This window comes from Tupaia chinensis, unplaced genomic scaffold (genome assembly GCF_000334495.1).
Source record: "Tupaia chinensis unplaced genomic scaffold, TupChi_1.0 Scaffold000117_2, whole genome shotgun sequence".
In the NCBI taxonomy this organism is placed as follows: domain Eukaryota; kingdom Metazoa; phylum Chordata; class Mammalia; order Scandentia; family Tupaiidae; genus Tupaia; species Tupaia belangeri.
Genome location: NW_006159583.1, coordinates 2403483 through 2422974, shown reverse-complemented (window position 1 = coordinate 2422974; position 19492 = coordinate 2403483). Strand labels below are relative to the sequence as shown.

At 36.8% G+C, this 19492-nt stretch overlaps 1 protein-coding gene across 2 annotated transcripts in view; it reads left to right on the top strand.

Annotated features, from left to right (window-relative positions):
* ARHGAP18 (Rho GTPase activating protein 18) overlaps window positions 1–14169 on the top strand; it is a 173797-nt gene extending 159628 nt beyond the window's left edge. For both annotated transcript variants that reach the window (XM_006144268.3, XM_006144269.3), the window contains 3 exons: window positions 7217–7341; window positions 11669–11730; window positions 12898–14169. In XM_006144268.3, the coding sequence (XP_006144330.1) occupies window positions 7217–7341; window positions 11669–11730; window positions 12898–12989 (279 nt within the window). In that variant the 3' untranslated portion in view covers window positions 12990–14169. The remainder of the gene's footprint in view (window positions 1–7216; window positions 7342–11668; window positions 11731–12897) is intronic.
* The last annotated feature ends 5323 nt before the right edge of the window (window positions 14170–19492 follow it).

Sequence of the window (19492 nt, the reverse complement as noted above, 5' to 3'; positions counted from 1 at the left end):
TTTCCCTCATACACACACACACACACACACACACACACACACCCATATCACATGTCAGAAATCGTGTGGCTTGATGCTGTGGTTTTTGCTCTGCCATTAAAGAATGTGACCAGTGATTTTACCTCCCCAGGCTTCAGTTTCTTTTATAAACTGATGGGGTAGGAACATATTAGTGGTAGTTAGCCAGAAGTTCACAACAGAGGCATCTGTAGTATTATTTAAAAAAAAAAAAAATCTATGGGACCAACAGATGGCAAAATGGCTACATTGCTGGACTCTCACATGACTGATCATGGTTCAAGTTCCAGACTTGGAGGCTTCAAATTCACATTGAAGCATGTGGAATACGTGTCCAAGATCCTGAGAGGGAGAATGGAGGAGAAGTAATTGTGGTGTGGCCACCCCCTGCACCCCACCAGGGAATTTATTTCTTGTTTTCCATCTCTCTGGCAAGTACACACAACCAATAGCAAAACAAAACAAAACAAAACAAAAAAAACCTCCCTTAAAATAACAACAAAAAAACGAAACCCTAACCTTGACTAGGCTACTGCCTAGGTCCACTGAGTCAGTCTCTCCCAGGGTAGAACTTATATGTGTGTTTTATAAAATGTGTGAAGGTTATCTATCCCCCTTCCACCGCGATTTATTTTACTTGTGTGTGCACATCTGTTTTATTTTATCATAAACTTTTCTAAGATACAAAAATATATAAAATCTACATAAAACTCCACAAACCCATCATAAACCATCAAACATTCTGATTTTCCATCCTGTCTTCCTAGCTTTTTTCTCCTTTTCATGTTCCTATAAAAATGTATATATGTATGTATGTATGTATCTGTCTATCTATCTATCTATTGAATGAGTGACAGAGATAGAAAGGCACCCCCAACAGAGTTTATATGCCATAATCTACCAGCCTAGAATCATGGGTGACTATGCATGCACTTATGTGTCTGACATGTTCAAGGACCTCTCTCGACGTGAAACCAGAGCTATCCCATGTGGGTTGGCCTCTGAGCATTATGTAACCACTGTACCATCAACTGGCTCCAACCTTTTCATGTTTTTAAGGAACTTACAGAAATCCCAACATTTCAGCCATCGTTACTTTAAATTTGCATCTCTGCCTAATAAGGATATATGAGTTAGGTTGACAATCAGTTGTTTATGAATTACTGAGTCATCCAGACCTCCAGGTCCATTGGGACTTAACTTCGTATGATTTTCTTTGGCAATTCAAACTCACCTCTCAAAGGCAAGCTGTATGTTTGTGAGAATGTGAGGGCCCAGAACAGGCTTTGTGAGATTCTGTGAAATACACCACACTTCTCAGCACATCGGACTTCATCAATAAGGGAAAGAAACAAAAGTTCTCTCTTGCATGATTACCTGAGGATGACCTAGTGCCAGACCTTTAATTTGCAGCAGAACAATTCAAGTTTTTGAGAGCTTTTGTGATTTGCCAACAGTTTCTTAATTATCTTGAAACATTTTAATGTTTAAAGCTTTGGACATACAAATCTATTGTGGCTACCCAGAGAAGTTGGTAGCAGTGCAGTATAGACACCAAGTCCTTTGTAGCTAGAATTGCATGCCCGTACTCAAAACTACATTTAAAATTCCATCTCTGGAATATAACAGCCTAATTCTAGAGCATCATCACAGGTATTCTTTCAAGCATCTGCTTTAGATCTGGATGTAGTGTCTGGATTTACTTGGGGACCCATGTGAAAAACCAAATGTCCATATATCGAACCCAAATCTTGTTTCTTTTAATGACATTCTCAGATATTTTTAGAGTGCATAAAAAAAAAACACATCAAAAGAGAAAAATATCAGCACTTACTTCATTGCAAATTAAATACTTATTTATTAACTATGGAAGTTATTTAAGGCCCTTCTTTAGAATTCTCCAAAACTATGAGTTGCATAAAAGGTCAAGGCATTTGGATAACAAAGACCCAATTATAATCAGAACATAGACAGTTTAGGATTATAGAGAATTCCTTCTATATCATCACTCCCAGTATTGTTAGTTCAGAGTAGGGTGATGAATATGCCATATTATTTTAAGATACCTTGCTAAAATGTCCTTGTTTAATTTTCTAAAATGTCTGTTCTATCTGGCCTCCTTTTTAAGAAAGTTGTATTTCCAATTTGTCCTTTTGAAGCTAACATTTTTCTGTAGCAAAATCAAAAGTGTCAGCTTTACATTTAAATTAGCTTTTAATAAAAAAAGAAAAAGAAATGAATGTCTCTTTTTTAAAAGTCTGACACTTAAATTTCTAACCTGTATATTGCAGAAGTATGAGTAATGCAGTGTTCATTTGCACCTTATAAAAAGTAACAAAATCATTTTTATTTAATCAAATAATAAAAAAATAAAATCGGATGTGCTTTAGTTTAATATGTAAAACATGTGAGGACCATATGAGATCATTTTCTCTTTTACAGCAATCTCTGTGTGCATAAGAAATTAACATTCTGTAAGTTGTAAAATCCTTTGTGGTTAAAATTTAATGATATGTTAGTCAAGTACAGTTCTTCTCTACTCCTGCTGTATACCACATAACCTCCGTTCACAAGTGTAGTCCCACCTCATCCAAAAATGTAGGGAATGGTGACAGATGTTAGACCAAAAAACATGAAAAAGGAAAGTTACAAAGATAATAGTATGCACAGATTCAGCTATTATTATGGCTTGAGTTAAGAACAGACTGTTTGGCTTAATGATCAGGCATGTTGTGTCTTTTCAAAGCTTGGCAGCTCAATGCAATTAGTATACCAATAGCTTTAGTATTAGATACAGCATAATTCTGGAACTTAATAGTGGTTGTCATACACCATTTAAACGAGAGCTTTGGCATCATTTATTGTTTATCATCTTTATGTAAATATCATTTGGCCTCCCTTGTCAAGATACCCAGGAAAACCTTTCCAGAAACAATGTCTAAGCTCTTCATCTTTACCATGATACCTACCAGTTTAACTCACTTCTTCTCTAAGGGTAAAGGGCATGGTAGATTCATATTAAATCAAACTCTTAATGCTATATTGCTGTGAGACTTGAGGTAGGATGTATTACCAGAGAAAGAAATGAGCTGAGAATTGTGCCTTCCCTATAGACAAGCAAACCATGCATCCACACGTGCATGCATGCACACACAGACACTCAAACTTTCACATGCTCATACCCTGGAATACAGGAAATGTGGCCAGTCAGCCTGGGAAGGGGCCATGTTTCATGAAAGGTATTTCAAGGGCCTTGACATTCCAACTCCATGCGAAAACAGTCAAAGTTTTTATTGTAGTAGTTTGAGAAGGGTTAACACTGAGCCAGAACTGGCCTAACCTCATCCTCTGCTCTTTAAGGGAAAATGATGTGGGAAGTCTTCTGTTTCACGCCATAAGGTTCCTGTGGGGAGTACTCTTGTCACTCTCCATATTGGCAGAGGCCAGCCCCTGTGTCCCATGTCAATCACCTAACATGACACATACACATGGGAATCCACAGGTGCCCCTGAACCTAGTACCTGTGACTCTTCCTATCACTCTCTGAACTATCAGGAAGACTCCGGATTTCTGTGTTAGAAGTGGTTCTCTGTGCAAAGTCCTAACAGCACACTGAACTCAATGCTACATTTTATAGGGAACTATGGCTGTACTCTCTACAGCTATGATCTCTAAACTCATTTAGAAACTGTAGGCCCTTTGGTCATATTATTAAAGGCTTTCAGCATTTCTTGATATATCTTAGAGAAAGAAAAGAGACTACTTCCTTAAGCAGGTACATATAAATATTGGTAACGTTGGCATTTCTCCTTAGCTCTCTGAAGGAATAAATAAATTATTCCTTGTAGCATTTCTTTTATTTATTTATTTATTTTGGAGAGGTTTTCGCTATAGGGCGCGTGCACTCGCCAGACAGACAGAGAGAGACATAAAGACAGAAAGCAAGAAATCACCCCCCTGGGGGGATGGTCATGCCGCAATCCCTTCTCCTCCATTCTCCTCTTGGGATCTTGGGCATGCACGCACACATGCCTGGCGTGAGTTTTAAGCCACTGGGTCTGGGACACGAACTGCAGTCAACTATGTGGGAGTCCAGCGACATAGCCATTACGCTAACTGCTGGTTCCCATTCCTTGTAGCACTTGTAACTCCTTTTCTTTACTCTCTTTTCCTTTCCATTTATCCTCAGTACTAAAGGAAGTAACATATGATTTCAGCAACTTGCTTATTGTGGACAATGTTCTTAAGATGATCATGATGATTTTTGCCTCTAAGGAAATGCACATTAGCGTACTTTCTTTTATTCCAGAGAAATTTTATTAGCATCTGTTTTTGAGTGATTCAGTTAATCAGTAAGCATTCATGAGTGGCTGCAGATATGACCTGGGTATGTGGCATATAACTAGAATTCAGGTGACGTTTATTAGAATCTCCAACATAAAGGAAACTCAGTGGAAAAAAGAAATTCATTTGGCTCTTGTGGATCATGGAAGAAAGGTTTCCATCATGTTTGAGCTAGGCCTTGAATAATAGACAACTAGGGGATATTTCAGAATGGGAGTAGACTATAAAGATAAGAAAACATGAAGTGTTTGTAGTGAATTTTGACTGGCTTTTTTATCTGATGAGTAAAATCGGCCACAAGGAACAGAGGGGGAAAAGGCAAGAAGCAAACAAAGGTTATCATATCCCTGAATTCACTATAGTAAGACATTATTTTTCTGGCTCATTTTGGTTTTTTAATTCACTTATTATGACCCTTCTATGTATAAAAACTTAATCATATCTTTAAGAAAAAGCTTAACTCACATCATACCTTTAAATAGGCAGCATAGATTTGGCTGCCTTTTTAAAATTTTATGACTAGGTATTAAATTTATTCTTTGTCACTCTTGCTTTCATCAAACAAAAGCTATATTTAAAGATATTTGGCACTATGACAATCAGGATTTCCTAGCCTTTAACATCTGTGTAAAGGATATGGCTATCTGCAAACCTTGATTTGCCATTCAGGGCAAATAATAACAATAATAATAATCAAATAATAGCAATAATAATAATAATAATAATAGCAAAACCCAAAACACCAATATAGGTTGCTCTTTCTGAGTGGTCAAGGTTGACTGAGGCTTTAAGAACATGATCTCAGTGCTTTAAATGTTGTAATTACCATTTTCACTTGACTATTAAAGGCTTCTGTGCAAGTTTATTGTCTTTACCTTCTATGAGGAAATGAGTAGGTGAAGCCAGGCCAGCAGTTAGAATGGTTATAGCAGGAGATAAGCTGGAGATGAAATCCAAAGGAGAAATTCAGGTGGCAGGTCATGCAGTCCTTGAGTTGTAAGTTACACCATTGGCTTAATAAATGCTATGAAAGGAAAAACATAGTGTGGTTATACTACCACATGAAATGTCCCCTCTATTGTAAGAAGCTTGTTTTCCGAAATGTTACAAATGAAAATAAAAGTATCCCAGAATTGAGGAAAAAGGTAAATTGTACTTGTGCCCTAGGGGCAAGATCTAGGTCAAGGCCGAAGACTAGACTAAAGTATGAGGCCAAATTATATGACCTAGAAAGTAGAAGTCAGAAAACCAAGCCAAGGGTCCTTGCTGGATAGAGAGATGAAGCAGGAGCTGAGGGGTCTGGGCAGAGATTAGAACTAAGGAGTTTGAAACTAGGACATCCTTCCAGAATTAAGTTGTAGATAATATTCCCTTTCCTTGAAGAGAAGTTAGATGAGGACATTATAAATGGAATTCTTTGCTCTGCAAGATCACATGTGGGAAGCCCTGCAGTCCAGGTTTGGAGTAAGTGGTGCTCTGTGGCCCTTCACGGAGTGGTCAGGTGAAGGCTGCAGGTGGGGTGCTTCCCAGTTGGTGGTAGGCTTTCTGAGTTTGCCAGTCAGACTCCCCGAGGTGTCTTTGCAGATCTAACTGTCCATGACCTTACACAGTAGCCTGCACCATGTGCAGTTGTACAATGTCATTTCTTTTCTGTTATCCCTACAGCAAATCTCTAAGGTTACTGAGGAAACAATTTAACATTTTGAGAAGAGCATGTACCATTTTAGTCAGCCCTCGTCTAAAGATCTATTATTTTTGTTTTAACTTTGAAAGAAAGCAAATCAATGATGTCTGTGCTTTATATTTTTTAAAAAAGGCTTCATGCTTTAAAAAATAAAGTCAAGACTGTACATAAAGAAAATGACATAACAGGGGGAAAAAGGAAAAAAATCACATTTTAATAAATAGCATCAAAACATACATTAAAAAAAAGGATGTGACATTGTGTGTATAACAATATTGTGTGTATAACAATATTGTATGTACAACAATCAAGGACTGATGTCTTATCTTTCTACAAGGTAAGTAGACCTAGGAAAATACCTGATATTCAGTAGATGCTTGGTTAATTTTAGTAGTGATGCAGGGTGTTTATAATACTTGAGGCATTATCTTTAACTTATGCATTCTGTTTGTTCTAAAGTCTGTTTAAGACATATGGGCATAAATAGTAAATTAGTATTTATTTTAGCAGAAACATTTAGAAATTAATTAAGCATAATATTTGAATGTCATAGCTGACATTATGACATTACAAACCTTGAAAAAGTAAACTGTTTTTCACATTCATAGACAAGAGAATTAGAATTAGTCATCTTAACTTCTAAGTGTTGTAGTGAAAAATGTAAGCTCATTAGCTAACTTAGGTGCAGACTCAATAAAAATATATCAGAAAAGTATGTTTTTATTTTGTTTTTAGATACTTTGGGACAAATTTTTTTTTTAATTTTGTGTGTGGGGGAGAAGATTTTTTAAAATCTATACATTACTATCACACACTAAGTTACTTCTTTCTGATTCAATTTCATAAATTGCTACATGAAGGAGCACCCTGTAGTAGATAATACCCTGAAATCAGCACTTAATATGGCAGTAATGGTTATTGCTGTCATTCTTTACATCTTTAAAAATAATTAAGCATTACTGCACAGGCATTATAAAGTTCTCCTATCACCATTAAGAGGATATTTGAGGTTTGATGTAATTTAGCAAATTACATTATACAGTAGTTAAGGTTTTTATGTAGTGAAGTAAAATGCGTCGTAGTTAAGCACACTTACCGTATAATGCATTGTACAGAGTTACATGTTCCAGCTGCTGTCAGCTTTGTTCCAGTGTCATTATTGCTTTGCAGGCTGACGTTCCTCAGGGAGTGATTCGAGTGCAAGCTCCCCATCTTTCGAAAGTTTCCATGGCAATACAGCTAACTGAAGAACTAAAAGCCAGTGATGTACTTGCCAGGTTTCTCAGCCAAGAAAGGTAGGGGCCTGTTTTGTTTTAATTATTCCTTGGCATATTTCACTTGCTCTCTCTTTCCTTCCCCTGCCTCCCCCCCTCCCCTTTTTTTTGCTTAGGGTAGTGTGAAATGCTTAAAATTTCTGTCTTCCCAACAGAAGAGTGGAGCAGACTTAACAATTAGACAGTTGCAGTGAGTTTAGTTCATTGGATGGAGCTGGTGTTCAAATCGAGCCTGTTTAGAGCAGTACATGGGAATGTTCCTACAGTATGCCTGCAGTGGGCTTGGCAAGTGGACCACTGAAGGTGCTTTCCAGAATATGTAGATTAGAGGTTAATTATTGTTTATAGGCTGTTAAGAAAATTACTGATTATGATACAATGGTATTAAAACAGGAAAGACTCTTTTTTTTTTTTTTTTTTTTTTTTTGGTGAAACATAATGAACAAGTAGAAGAAATGCTCCTGGCCAGTGGGTTGGCGTGGAGGTTGAGTTAGCTGGATCCCACGTGGATGACTGAGAGGTTCTAGTCTGCAAACCTGCTGGCTTGAGAAACGTGCGTGTGCACAAAATCCCAAGATGAGACAGAATCGCAGTGTGGCCATTCCTTCTGGGGGCTAATTTTTCACTTTACCTCTCTCTGTCTGTCTAGCAAGTGCACATGCCCTAGAGTAAAACTAACAAACAAACAAACAAACAAACCCCTCCAATCTAAGAACAGAAAGCATGAAGCTCTTGAGTCCCTTGAGCTACAAAACACAAGGGGAAGAATGCACTGTCCTGCGCAAGGACAGCTAAACCCTTCCCCGCTGTTTTGGGGTTGATGGGCAGAATCCTCTGATAGCCAATGGAATCCCATTCAAATATTAGAGCATATGTTTTCTGGTACATTTTGTAATATCTTTTCTTGAGTTTTAGAGGTTCTAAGAAGTGTGTTGGGTTTTCAGTTTTTACCCTTTTTAGCTAATGTCACGTTTTAGTGCCCTTTCCCTCTTCCATTTCTATTACCGACATAAACTAATCTGAATCTTTTTTAAAAGGGAAATCAGGGGCACTGGCATCTTAGTTTGTGAATGCTCTGTTTCAGCCTTATTTATTTATTTATTTATTTTTACATTTAACCTCCTTATTCTAATATTCAGAGGCTTCGATCAAATTGTCTGCCAAAGCTTCTCCAATTTTAATATGGTATCACAAGTATTTAGTATGTTTCTGTTCTGTTTAAGGCCTTCTGCTAGGTGTTGAAAGGGTATAAGCATATATTTTGAAGTACCTCCCCTCAGGGTTTGTAAATTGAGAGAAGGGATGAATCTGTGCAGCTAACAGATGGTGATGAAATGGTAGAGAGGCTTATTGGTAATGTCTGAGCTTTCAGTAAACCAGCATAAGCATCCTTCATGACATATTCTGAAGTAAGTTTTGTTATTCTTCTCGTTTACTGATGAGAAAGCTGAGATTTGCAAGGTCACACATTTGTCATAGGTGGTGAAGCTGGAGTTCTGTATCTGTGGTTTCTGTCTCCAAAGGCAGTTCCTTAAGCATGCTCCACATTGGCTGGAGGGTCTAGAGATTATCGTGGATCTGAGTCACTGGTGTAGAGTCTGAGAGTGGATGAAATTTTATGAGATGAAGTCCTAGGGCATTTGGAATTTCTAAGGATTAAGTCCTAGAGACAGCTGGAAATTCTCAGATGTCTTTGCTTTATGAAGAGTGTCTCAGCTTCAGTGAAGTTCAATTCACTTCCTCTCTATGCTCACCTTGGCTTAGTAAATACCAACTTTTGGCATTCTTCTCACCAGGATATCCCATCCTTTCTTAGAATGCATACCTGAAGATCTAGTCAGATTTCATGTAGAAGTAGCACTTCCAGACTAGACATGGCTAATTTACACAGCATTCACTTTCAATTTAGTCTATCCTTTTGGTCCTCTGCTGGTAATGTAAGATGTGGCATGAAATTGAACAATATAATCAATTCTGACATCAGTATGTATGGTATGGCATAAAACCATAGTAAGCATACTGTTATAGAAAGTACTAGTGTTGGTACCAGCAGATAGCATAATGATTACACCACTGGACTCCCACATGGTCAACTGTGGTTCAAGTCCTGGACCTGGTGACTTAAAACTCACATCAGGCATGTGTGCATGTGTGCCCAAGATCCCAAGAGGAGAATGGAAGAGAAGGAATTGCAGCATCATCATGACTCTGCCCTCTGGGGGGTGATTTCTCCCTCTCTGTCTCTCTGTTTCTCTCTGTCTCTTCAGTTGTTTCACATGCCCTATATCAAAAATCTCTCTCTTAAAAAAGGAAAAAAAAAAAAAAAAGAAAAAAAGAAAGGAAAGAAAAAGTACCAGAGCTGTGACAACTGCTTTCTACAGATTTGAATTCTCTCCTTATGCTGCTTTTATTAAAGAGGTATTTGCTTACCATCTGGAGTGGGTTGCTTTCTTCTGTCTCCTTCCTTACTCTTTCCTCTTCTACCTTTCCTTCTCTTACCCTCCTTTATCCAAAGGGAAGTCTTATAAATGCTTTCCCTTTCCCTTCTTCTCCCTCAATCCTGGGCACCTTTCCTTATGCTTGAGGGTACTAAAGATTGATAATCAATCTGAATTCAAGAGACAGTAGCTATCTTGCTTTATCTTGGGTTGGTTTTAATACTCTCTTTAAGTCTCAAGTTCCTCATTTATAAGAGCAGACCATAATAGGATCTACCTCGTAATTAACTAGGAAAATGACCACGAAGCACATAGCCTGGCTGTCTGGGTCATGTAATAAGTAAATTCTTTTTTTTTTTGGGGGGGGAGAGTTTTTTTTTCCGCTATAGGGCGTGTGCGCTCGCCAGACAGACATAGAGACAGAAAGCGAGAAATCAGCCCCCGGGGGGATGGTCACGCTGCAATCCCTTCTCCTCCATTCTCCTCTCGGGATCTTGGGCACGCACGCACACGCGCCCGGCGTGAGTTCTAAGTCACCATGTCCGGGACACGAACCACGGTCGACTACATGGGAGTCCAGTGACATAGCCATTACGCTAACTGCTGGTTCCCAGTAAATTCTTAATAAATGTTTATATTTTTTCTTCCACCACATTCCTGTGCTTTCACCTCATATTCTATCTGTGTTGGGGCTGTGAGAACCTCTGGTTCTCTCCATCGTTTCTCTCCCCATATTCTCCACTGAATCCAGTGTTCACATAGACAACATTAAATAAATGCACAACAAATTCAATTCTTATTCACCAATCTTTGAAAAAGGGTTATGACCTTTTCTTTAATTATGAATTTATTGATTAACATTTTATAGAAACTTGCTTATGCCAATAAATCCAACTAAGTTTTTTTTTTTTTTAAGGCAAAGCCAGAATTTACGTACTTGAGAATCATTGTGAGAGCAAGAAGTGATCAGATATTTTAAAAATCAAGTCTTTCAAAATATTCAACTTGGTCATCATAGAAACCTATAACCCCTTTTTTATAAACACATAGTTTATTGTGTTATATTCTATATTATAAATAAAAATAATTATTGACCCAGCTATGGTGATGACTGTTGCTAAAATACTATATTTGGCAGACTGGGACCACATGGGAGGTCCCTATAGTTCATACACCTTTCCATGCACATCTACCCAGTATAGTGCGTTTTAAAAGCAGATTCATAGGCTTTATCCTAGATCTATTACATTTGAATTTCTAGAGCATGAGATCTGAATTTTTAGCAGGTAATGTTCACGCAGAAAGATTTGAAACCTACTAAGTTTTACCAATTTTTATCTTTGAACCTAATGATCTGGAAAAGTTTATTCTTTGAAGAATGTAACTCTGTAAATACAACCTATTTGGTATAGTCTGTCTTCATAATGTCTGCTTCTGTTTTGAGTACACACATCTCTCACTTTGCAGCGGCTAACACGGAATCACATCTTATCCTTCACGTTCATCTTGAACAGCAGACGTATTGTCAGCAAAGCAAACCAATGGTTATTACTTATTGAATAAATGCAATGTGAAAAATAAGGTGGAAATATTTCATAGATAATCATTTATAATTTAGCAGCTAAAATATTATGTTAACTTTTCTTTAATTTTACAAATTTGGATGTTAATTTATTATTTTGCCTTCAGATGTGTGATTCCACTTATTTGTTTCAATTTGCAGGTATGACATTTTTATTACCGATTCAGCACATTTAACAGATGGGAAAATACAAACGTGTAGATAATTACAGTGTGTTTAAGCTATGAATTTTCCATACCAGCCAGAATTCCCCAAGCACATTAAAGTGATTTACTCGCAAGCTGTTTGATGATACAACTAATCCATTTGTTTTGTTTGTCCCTAATAGTGGGGTTGCCCAGAATCTCAAAAAGGGGGAAGTTTTTTTGTATGAGGTCGGAGGAAATATTGGTAAGTACTTTTTTTTTTTTTCTCTTTGCATTCCATATACTAATATAACATTGCCAGTGATTATTATTTATATCTGTGGAATGAAAAAATAATTAGCAGTAAAATATAATAGGCTTTAGATAGTTGTTAAGTATTATGGATTTGTTTAAATAGTCAAACCTCTGTCATCAGGCTCTTTTTCAACCTTTGTGCAAATGCCCAACAATGTCCAACTTCAACAAGGGTAATTCTCTAATGGAGGACTAACTTCTAGATGGTTAATGATGCAAGTATTTTAAAAACTTTTTAAAATACGTGCCCTTGTCATATCTTTAATAAAGAAAGTAGTCGAGCTTCTTTAAGGCCAAGATAACATTTTTATTATAGTACAGTACTAGATATTTTTAGTGAAAGCAGGAATTATTTTTGCTGCAGTCAACTTGTTACTATATTTTATGCACACACACATTCACACTTATACTCATATTTATAACTTAGGAACTAGAAATAGGATAAATGAATTAATGTTGACTATGTTTTATATTTTATTTTGTCCTTTCATAGCTATCATGGATCTTACTCATCTCTTTTTTTAAATTTAAAATAAACTTTTTCTCTTTTGACTCCTGATGAGAATCAAAATGTTAAAAGATCAGTGTATTGTTATTTTATTCAGAATGGTAATTAAAGATGTTTTGCAATCAGATTTGTAGAACATTTTCCTAGACTTAAAAAAGGCAAATATAGGAATGTAAAGGTTCAGTCTTAAGATGTAAATAAACTGCAGCTCATCTAGAAACTTAGAATTATTAACTGTTACTAGTAAAAATTATTTAAATATTAATGTATTTCATATTTCATTTTACTATTAATATATCTTGAGTAGTTAAGTGTGGCTTCTTAGGTAAATTCAAAGCTGTTGCCTCTCTTAATAAAGTTAGTAAGTTTTTCAGGAATTATTGAAAAGCCCATCATATAAAGTATTTCCAGCTTCTGAAATTAATTCAAAACCTGTTCACTTAGAGAAAGCCTAGCAAGTGGACTTTTCCAATATTTTGGCCATCCTTTCTAACATTATGAGAAACAGGAAAGGATGAGAGCTACTTCAGAGTTAACTGTTAGGGCTAAGATTAAAATCACATTCTAACATCTTCACTGTTTTAAACTTATGCAATATCTCTTTAATAGGGGAGCGCTGCCTTGATGATAACACTTACATGAAGGACTTATATCAGCTCAACCCAAATGCAGAGTGGGTTATAAAGTCAAAAGCACTCTAGAAGACTTAACAAGCTGCAGATAACCATGAGGACTTCAATAATAATTCTTGCTCGATGAAGAGTGTAAATAGAGAATGGCAGGACTCTTACCACTCAACTGTACCCAACTATTAAAGTGACACTCCCAGCCTTAAAAAACTATAGATTCGTGCTGCTGCCAGAACTTAAGTTAATTATTATTATTAGAAAATAGTTCTGGAGTGAGAAGAAGGGCTAAATTTGTTTGTTGCGTATTTTTATAAACTCTATGAAATGTGTCCTATATGACATAGTCTTATAAATATATGTGTGTGTATATGAAAATAATATTCTCTTCCCACTTTTTTCTCTTAAAATTGTATGTACTGTAATATATGCTTTCTTACCTCCTCATAGCTATCTTTTTCCCAAATAGGTTGTTTTTTAACCCAAAGGTAACAAAAACCAGGTATGGCCAGTTTTGAAGATGGCACATATTAAAACAGACCTAATTTAACAGTATTCCTGTCACTGTAGAGTATTAGTATTCATCTCTTTGGATTGTTTGTTCAAACAGTAACATTCTACTTCTTCCTGGTGTATCACATGAAGTGATTTGCATTTTTTTCCGTTTATCTGACATATGTGCACAGAACTGTATCCAAGATCAAGAAAATAGAACTGTCAGACGTTGCCAATTATTACTGAACCATTAAATGCTCATATACTAAGAATAAATAAAATACACCCATGTGGAATAACTGGATTATGGATACCAAGAGAATGAAAGCCAAATGACTTCATGTGTGCTGTACTCTTCCAAACGGAATTTAAAAAGTCATAGCTGCCTTTACCTTTTGTCATCTTAGCATTATAAATATGCATGATGGTATAATCCATTAATAGTTGGATGTATTAATGTATTCTATTAAAGAGGGATTTTTTTTTTTTTTAAACTCTTGAGTAAGTCTCCTGGAAAAAATATTCTTCTGGGTATGACATAGTCATGTGAACAAGCTTTTGTTTGTGTACTTATTTTAAATAATCAGAGTAAACTCATTAAAATGTTGTGGAAAGTACTATTCCCAGGGATTTTAATGCACAAACCGTATTGTGACAAGAAATGAGCCTCTGTACTGTAAATAAGAGAAATGAAGTGAGAGAGAAATGTTAAATATTTTATGAGTTGAGAGTGTAGTAAATAAAAGGTGATATAAGTGAATGCTGCACAAACTGTGTTTATGACACTTTTAGTCGTACTTTAGGAAAAATTACACATTCTTAGAAGCTCTGGATGCCACTATAATTAGGGAAAATGCTGTTAATGAGGGCAGTCGTAAAATTTTAGCATATCATTACAACAGCAGCCTGCGGATATGATCACTTAAATAATTTTGTGGTACTGTGTGCCATTGCTTTTTTATTTAAGGAGAAATTTTATAATTAAATGTCTTTTTCTAAATGATCTTCTCTCGGAATAATTACTTTTAATCTTAAGTGTTCATGAGTCTTTTTCTTTTTTTATTAATGTTATTTTAAATAGATAAATGGGCTATGTTTGTTGTTCAAAGTCACTCCTCTTTCATTGTACATATTGCTCCCATGTAATTTTCTTAAAGTGAGAGAGCATGTGAGAGAAATAAACTTGTTTCTTTTCTTAGTTTTTTCTTTACATACATTTCTATTCTTTAGGAATTTCAAAATACGTTGTGTATTCTGTTTATTTTGACAACACATATCAATTCCATGATTAGCAAAATGCTATTTTATTAATGGTTCAATTAGAAATAATTAATATAAAAGATAAACAAAATGCTTAAAACATTTTAAGGGTGTCTATCTTCATAAAAAGGCAAATGAATACAATGTTTAAACAAATGGTTATTCTAAAGAATACGCCAATAATATTTACTATTTACTACCTATCTGGGGAAAGGAGAGGATACAAGAAGTTTTTGATCATGAAAAAGTACCAGATTTTTTGATAAAAATAAACTGAAAATGCCATTTTATTTTGTGTATTCCTTAGAATTCAGGACCCATATATTCATTGACACTGAAAAATATTGCATTTAAATAACCAAAAAAATTTCTATCTGTACTTCTAAAGAGAAGAAACTTAATAATGTAGAGCCTTGAATACAAATGTACTGGTATTAACTCAAAAGCATTAGCTTTTGCTGTGTGTGTGTGTGTGTGTGTGTGTGTTTCCTTTTCTGGTAGTGCATTTTAAAACTGTGGGTAGGCTTGTTTGCATTTGTTTGTCATGAGGAAAAATTAAAACAAATATATTTTCTTTGAGTCTCAAACATCTTAATTCTTAAGAGAGTTGGTGGTGAAAAGTTGAAGAACTGGTATTTATAGATGCTATGTTCATGTTTTGGTGATGTTTCCTCTTTTCTGAAGGAGGTCATTGTCATTCTTTGTACTTGCAAACTCTTTGCTTAATGCAGCTGTAGAATCCACTGTAAATTCCTTGTTAGCACTCTTCGGGAAAAACAGTTTATTTTACTGACTTCATAGGATTTTTTATTATTGTCTTTTCCTAGTTTCTGTTAAACTGATTTACACTTTGATTGTCCTGATTACTCACCTACTCATCGGTAGGTGGCAGTATTGGTCAGGGAGTCTTTTGACTCTAAAATATGGGAACTTTTAAAAATGAATTTGAGTTCATTGTTAAGCGACTATGTCTCAGCCAGGCACTTGCAAGGCAGTTGAGGTAATAGCATTGCGGATCTCTCACTTTAATGAACATTTCTGAAATTGTGAATACAGGTTGAATTTTCCTTATCTAAAATGCTTGGCACCAGAAGTGTTTTGGATTTCAGGTTTGTTCAGATTTTAGAATATAGACATATGCATAATGAGCTATCATAGAGATGGGACCCAAATCTAAGCATGAAATTAACTTATGTTTCATATAGATTAGATACATACCTGAAGGTAGTTTTATACAGTATTTTATGCAGTATTTTATACAGTATTTTGTGGTGTTTTGATTGTAAAGTCAGGTGTAGAATTTATCACTTGTGGCATGATGTCTGTACTCAAAAAGTTCATATTTTGGAGCACTTTGGATTTCAGATTAAGGATTCTCAACCTTCAATAATTTTAGAGTTTGTATGTTCAATCTCTTGGTACACTTAACCTATTGAATGGGGAAGGAAAGAGGTAAGGGAGACTTTTGTCAGTGTCTCTTTCAAGCAGAAGGATTATGACAAGAGACAAGGTATTACATCAGGGAAATCAGAAGAATAATCAGAATATAAGATAAGAATGCATAATGGCTTTTGTCTTTGAGTGTGTCCATGTTTATTTCTTTAAACCTATATTTATTGGGCCATCAATATATGTGCTAGGTATGTTCTACCCTCAAGCTATACCACTGAACAAAATAATAAAAAGTCATGGCCTCAAAGAGCTTACCTTTAAGTGGAGGGAGACAAGTCATGAATAAAAAGAAATGAATTAATAAGGAGATAAAATTCTATACCGTGTTGAAAGGTGGTAGGTGCAACGGGACAGAACATAGAAGAGCTATTGAATGAGATGAGAGGTGGGGGGGAATAGTCTCCCTGAAGTGTTAAGCCGGAGTCTCATTGAATAGTGAGGTACTAAGCCAAGACTGAAGGAAGTGAGGAACTTGCCACGTGGATTTCTGAAAGAAGAGCGTGCTAGACAAAGGGAACAACTAGAACAAAGATCCAAAGCAGGAGTGTGCTCTGTTTGCCGGAGCTTGGCCAGGACATCAGCTTGGCTGGAGTGGACTCAGTGAAAGTGATAGATGAGGCCAGAGAGGCAATGCAGGGAGAAGGGGTGGGAATGAGATCATGAACGGCCTTGTGTTCAGATGACTATATTTTTTGTTCAAATTAGGACTTTTCTTTTTTTTTTTTTTTTGGAGAGGTTTTTGCTATAGGGTGTGTGTGCTCGCCAGACAGACAGACAGAGACAGAGAGACAGAAAGCAAGAAATCACCCCTCAAGGGGGATGGCCACACCACAATCCCTTCTCCATTCTCCTCTCGGGATCTTGGGCATGCACACACACGTGCCCAGCGTGAGTTTAAGCCGCCGGGTCTGGGACTTGAACAGCAGTCAACTATGTGGGAGTCCAGCGACATAGCCATTATGCTAACTGCTGGTCCCCAAATTAGGACTTTTCTGAGAGTGAAACAGGGCACTTTTGGTGAAGGCCGAAGCTATGAGATCATTAGAAGTGCTCGGATTCGGGATATGCTTTTGAAGGTAACTTCTATAAGGTTTCTGGTATGAAAGAAAGAGAATACACTTTTAATGCAGGCAAGTTACAAAATTTTCGACTTGAGCAGTTGGAAGGATGGAGTCTCCAACAACAGTAATAGGGACAGTGGCATTTAAGTAGGTATTAAGAGAAAGGAAGCTTTCAGTAGTTCAGTCATGGGTGTATTAAATTTGAGGTACCAATTAAATATCTAAGTGGCAAATCTTCATTAAACAGTTACATGGGCAAAAGTCCAGGGGAGAGGTCTGGGCCATGGTCTTCAGCATGCATGTGGACTGTAAAGCTATACTGTAACATTGCCTGAGCTCAGCAAGGGAGTGAGTGTGAATGTAGTAGAGAAAATCATTAAGATCTGAACCCCGGGGACCAGCAGTTAGCGTAATGGCTATGTCACTGGACTCCCACGTAGTTGACCGCAGTTCGCATCCTGGACCCGGTGGCTTAAAACTCACGCCAGGCGCATTTGCGTTCATGCCCAAGATCCCGAGAGGAGAATGGAGGAGAAGGGATTGCGGCGTGACTATCCTCCCGGGGGGGGCGGGGGGTGATTTCACGCTTTCTATCTCTCTGTCTCTCTCTGTCTTTCTGGTGAGCACACGTGCCCTATCTATAGCCCCCCCAAGTTCTCCTCCATTCTCCTCGAACCTTGGAGCTACCCATCCTTTTTTTATTCCAATTTTTTTTGGGGGGGAGGGGAAAGGTTTTTGCTATAGACAGACAGGAAGAGACATAGAGATAGAAAGCGTGAAATCACCCCCCGCCCCCCCCGGGAGGATAGTCACGCCGCAATCCCTTCTCCTCCATTCTCCTCTCGGGATCTTGGGCATGAACGCAAATGCGCCTGGCGTGAGTTTTAAGCCACCGGGTCCAGGATGCGAACTGCGGTCAACTACGTGGGAGTCCAGTGACATAGCCATTACGCTAACTGCTGGTCCCTCCATCCTTTAAGGTTAAGAAGAAGGAAAGGAACCAACAGAGAGATTGAAAAGAAATTGAGATATGCAAAGATTTTGGTATGACAGAGCCAATAAAGAAAGATTATCAAAGAGAAGGGAGTGAATGTAATATTGGATGCTACTTAGGGCTCAAATAAACTAAAGACTGAGAATTGGCCTCCAGACCTGGACCTGGTCGTGTGGAGGTCATTGTTGACTTTGCTGAGCAGTTTAAGTAAAGCGATAGGGCTAATTGTATTAGGTAAAGTGATAGGGCTAATTAAAATTAGAAAAGGATTGAAGACTGAGTATAGCCTGTTTTTACATGGAGTTCTGCTGCTATACAAGAGAGCAATTGATTGAGACACTTGCTAACAGAAGTAGGAGGTATTGTATAGAGGACCTGGAATGCTGGTTAAGGAGTTATTGGAGTTTCTGCATTTAAGTAATATTTTAAAAAGGGAAGCTGTGATCTTGGACAGGTTACTTATCTGTGCCTCATTTTCTGTTTTGCATGTTGAAAATAATAGGAATATTCACTTCTTATTGCCTTACTAGAATTAAAATATTAATACATCCAAAAAAATAAAACTCAGCTGCATACTTGTCTGATAGTAAGTACATTATTTGATAAGTGTATTTTTATTAGTGGTTATTATGATCAATTTCATCAGATCTATACCTTAAGAATTATCTCTGAAATAGTTTGCTGCTATTTTTCCCTCATGTTTTCCTTTTTAATGTAACAGACTTATCAGTAACAGATCATTGTAAGCAGGTGAAAAAAATCAGGGCAGGGGCAACTATATATTTAAAATAACCAGCTCTTTCCCCTGGGTAATTCTGATAGCATCTCCCATGAACATTCCTTTCCACAAATTAAGAACCATTTCTTGGCTATTTGAGGAATTTCTTTATCTCATAGAGGTTACTGTGTCATGCTCGTATTTCATCTGGAAATCGTGAGAGTAACTCTTCCTTGGATATCTGTGGCACTATGAAGGGCACAGAAATAATTCCAGAACATCTCTTCTCTACTTCAAGTAGCCCAGCCCAACTTTAAATATTGTTTTACTTAAGATAAATGAGCTGATTGATGTAAGGAATACAATTCTCTCCTTGTATCTCAGACTGAAATGTAGGAGAAAAACAAACTCTTAGTTTCTTTTCCAGATTTGATCATCATGAGCACCTTCACTTGGTGCTACCTGCTCCTGTGATAGAGGTTCTCTGTTTTATTGTCTTGATTTTTCTAGGTCTGAGTTCTCTTGAATTTTACACTTAAAAAATACTAAATGGCAATAATAATTTTTCTTTCACTGCATTTGACTTTACATCTTGGAA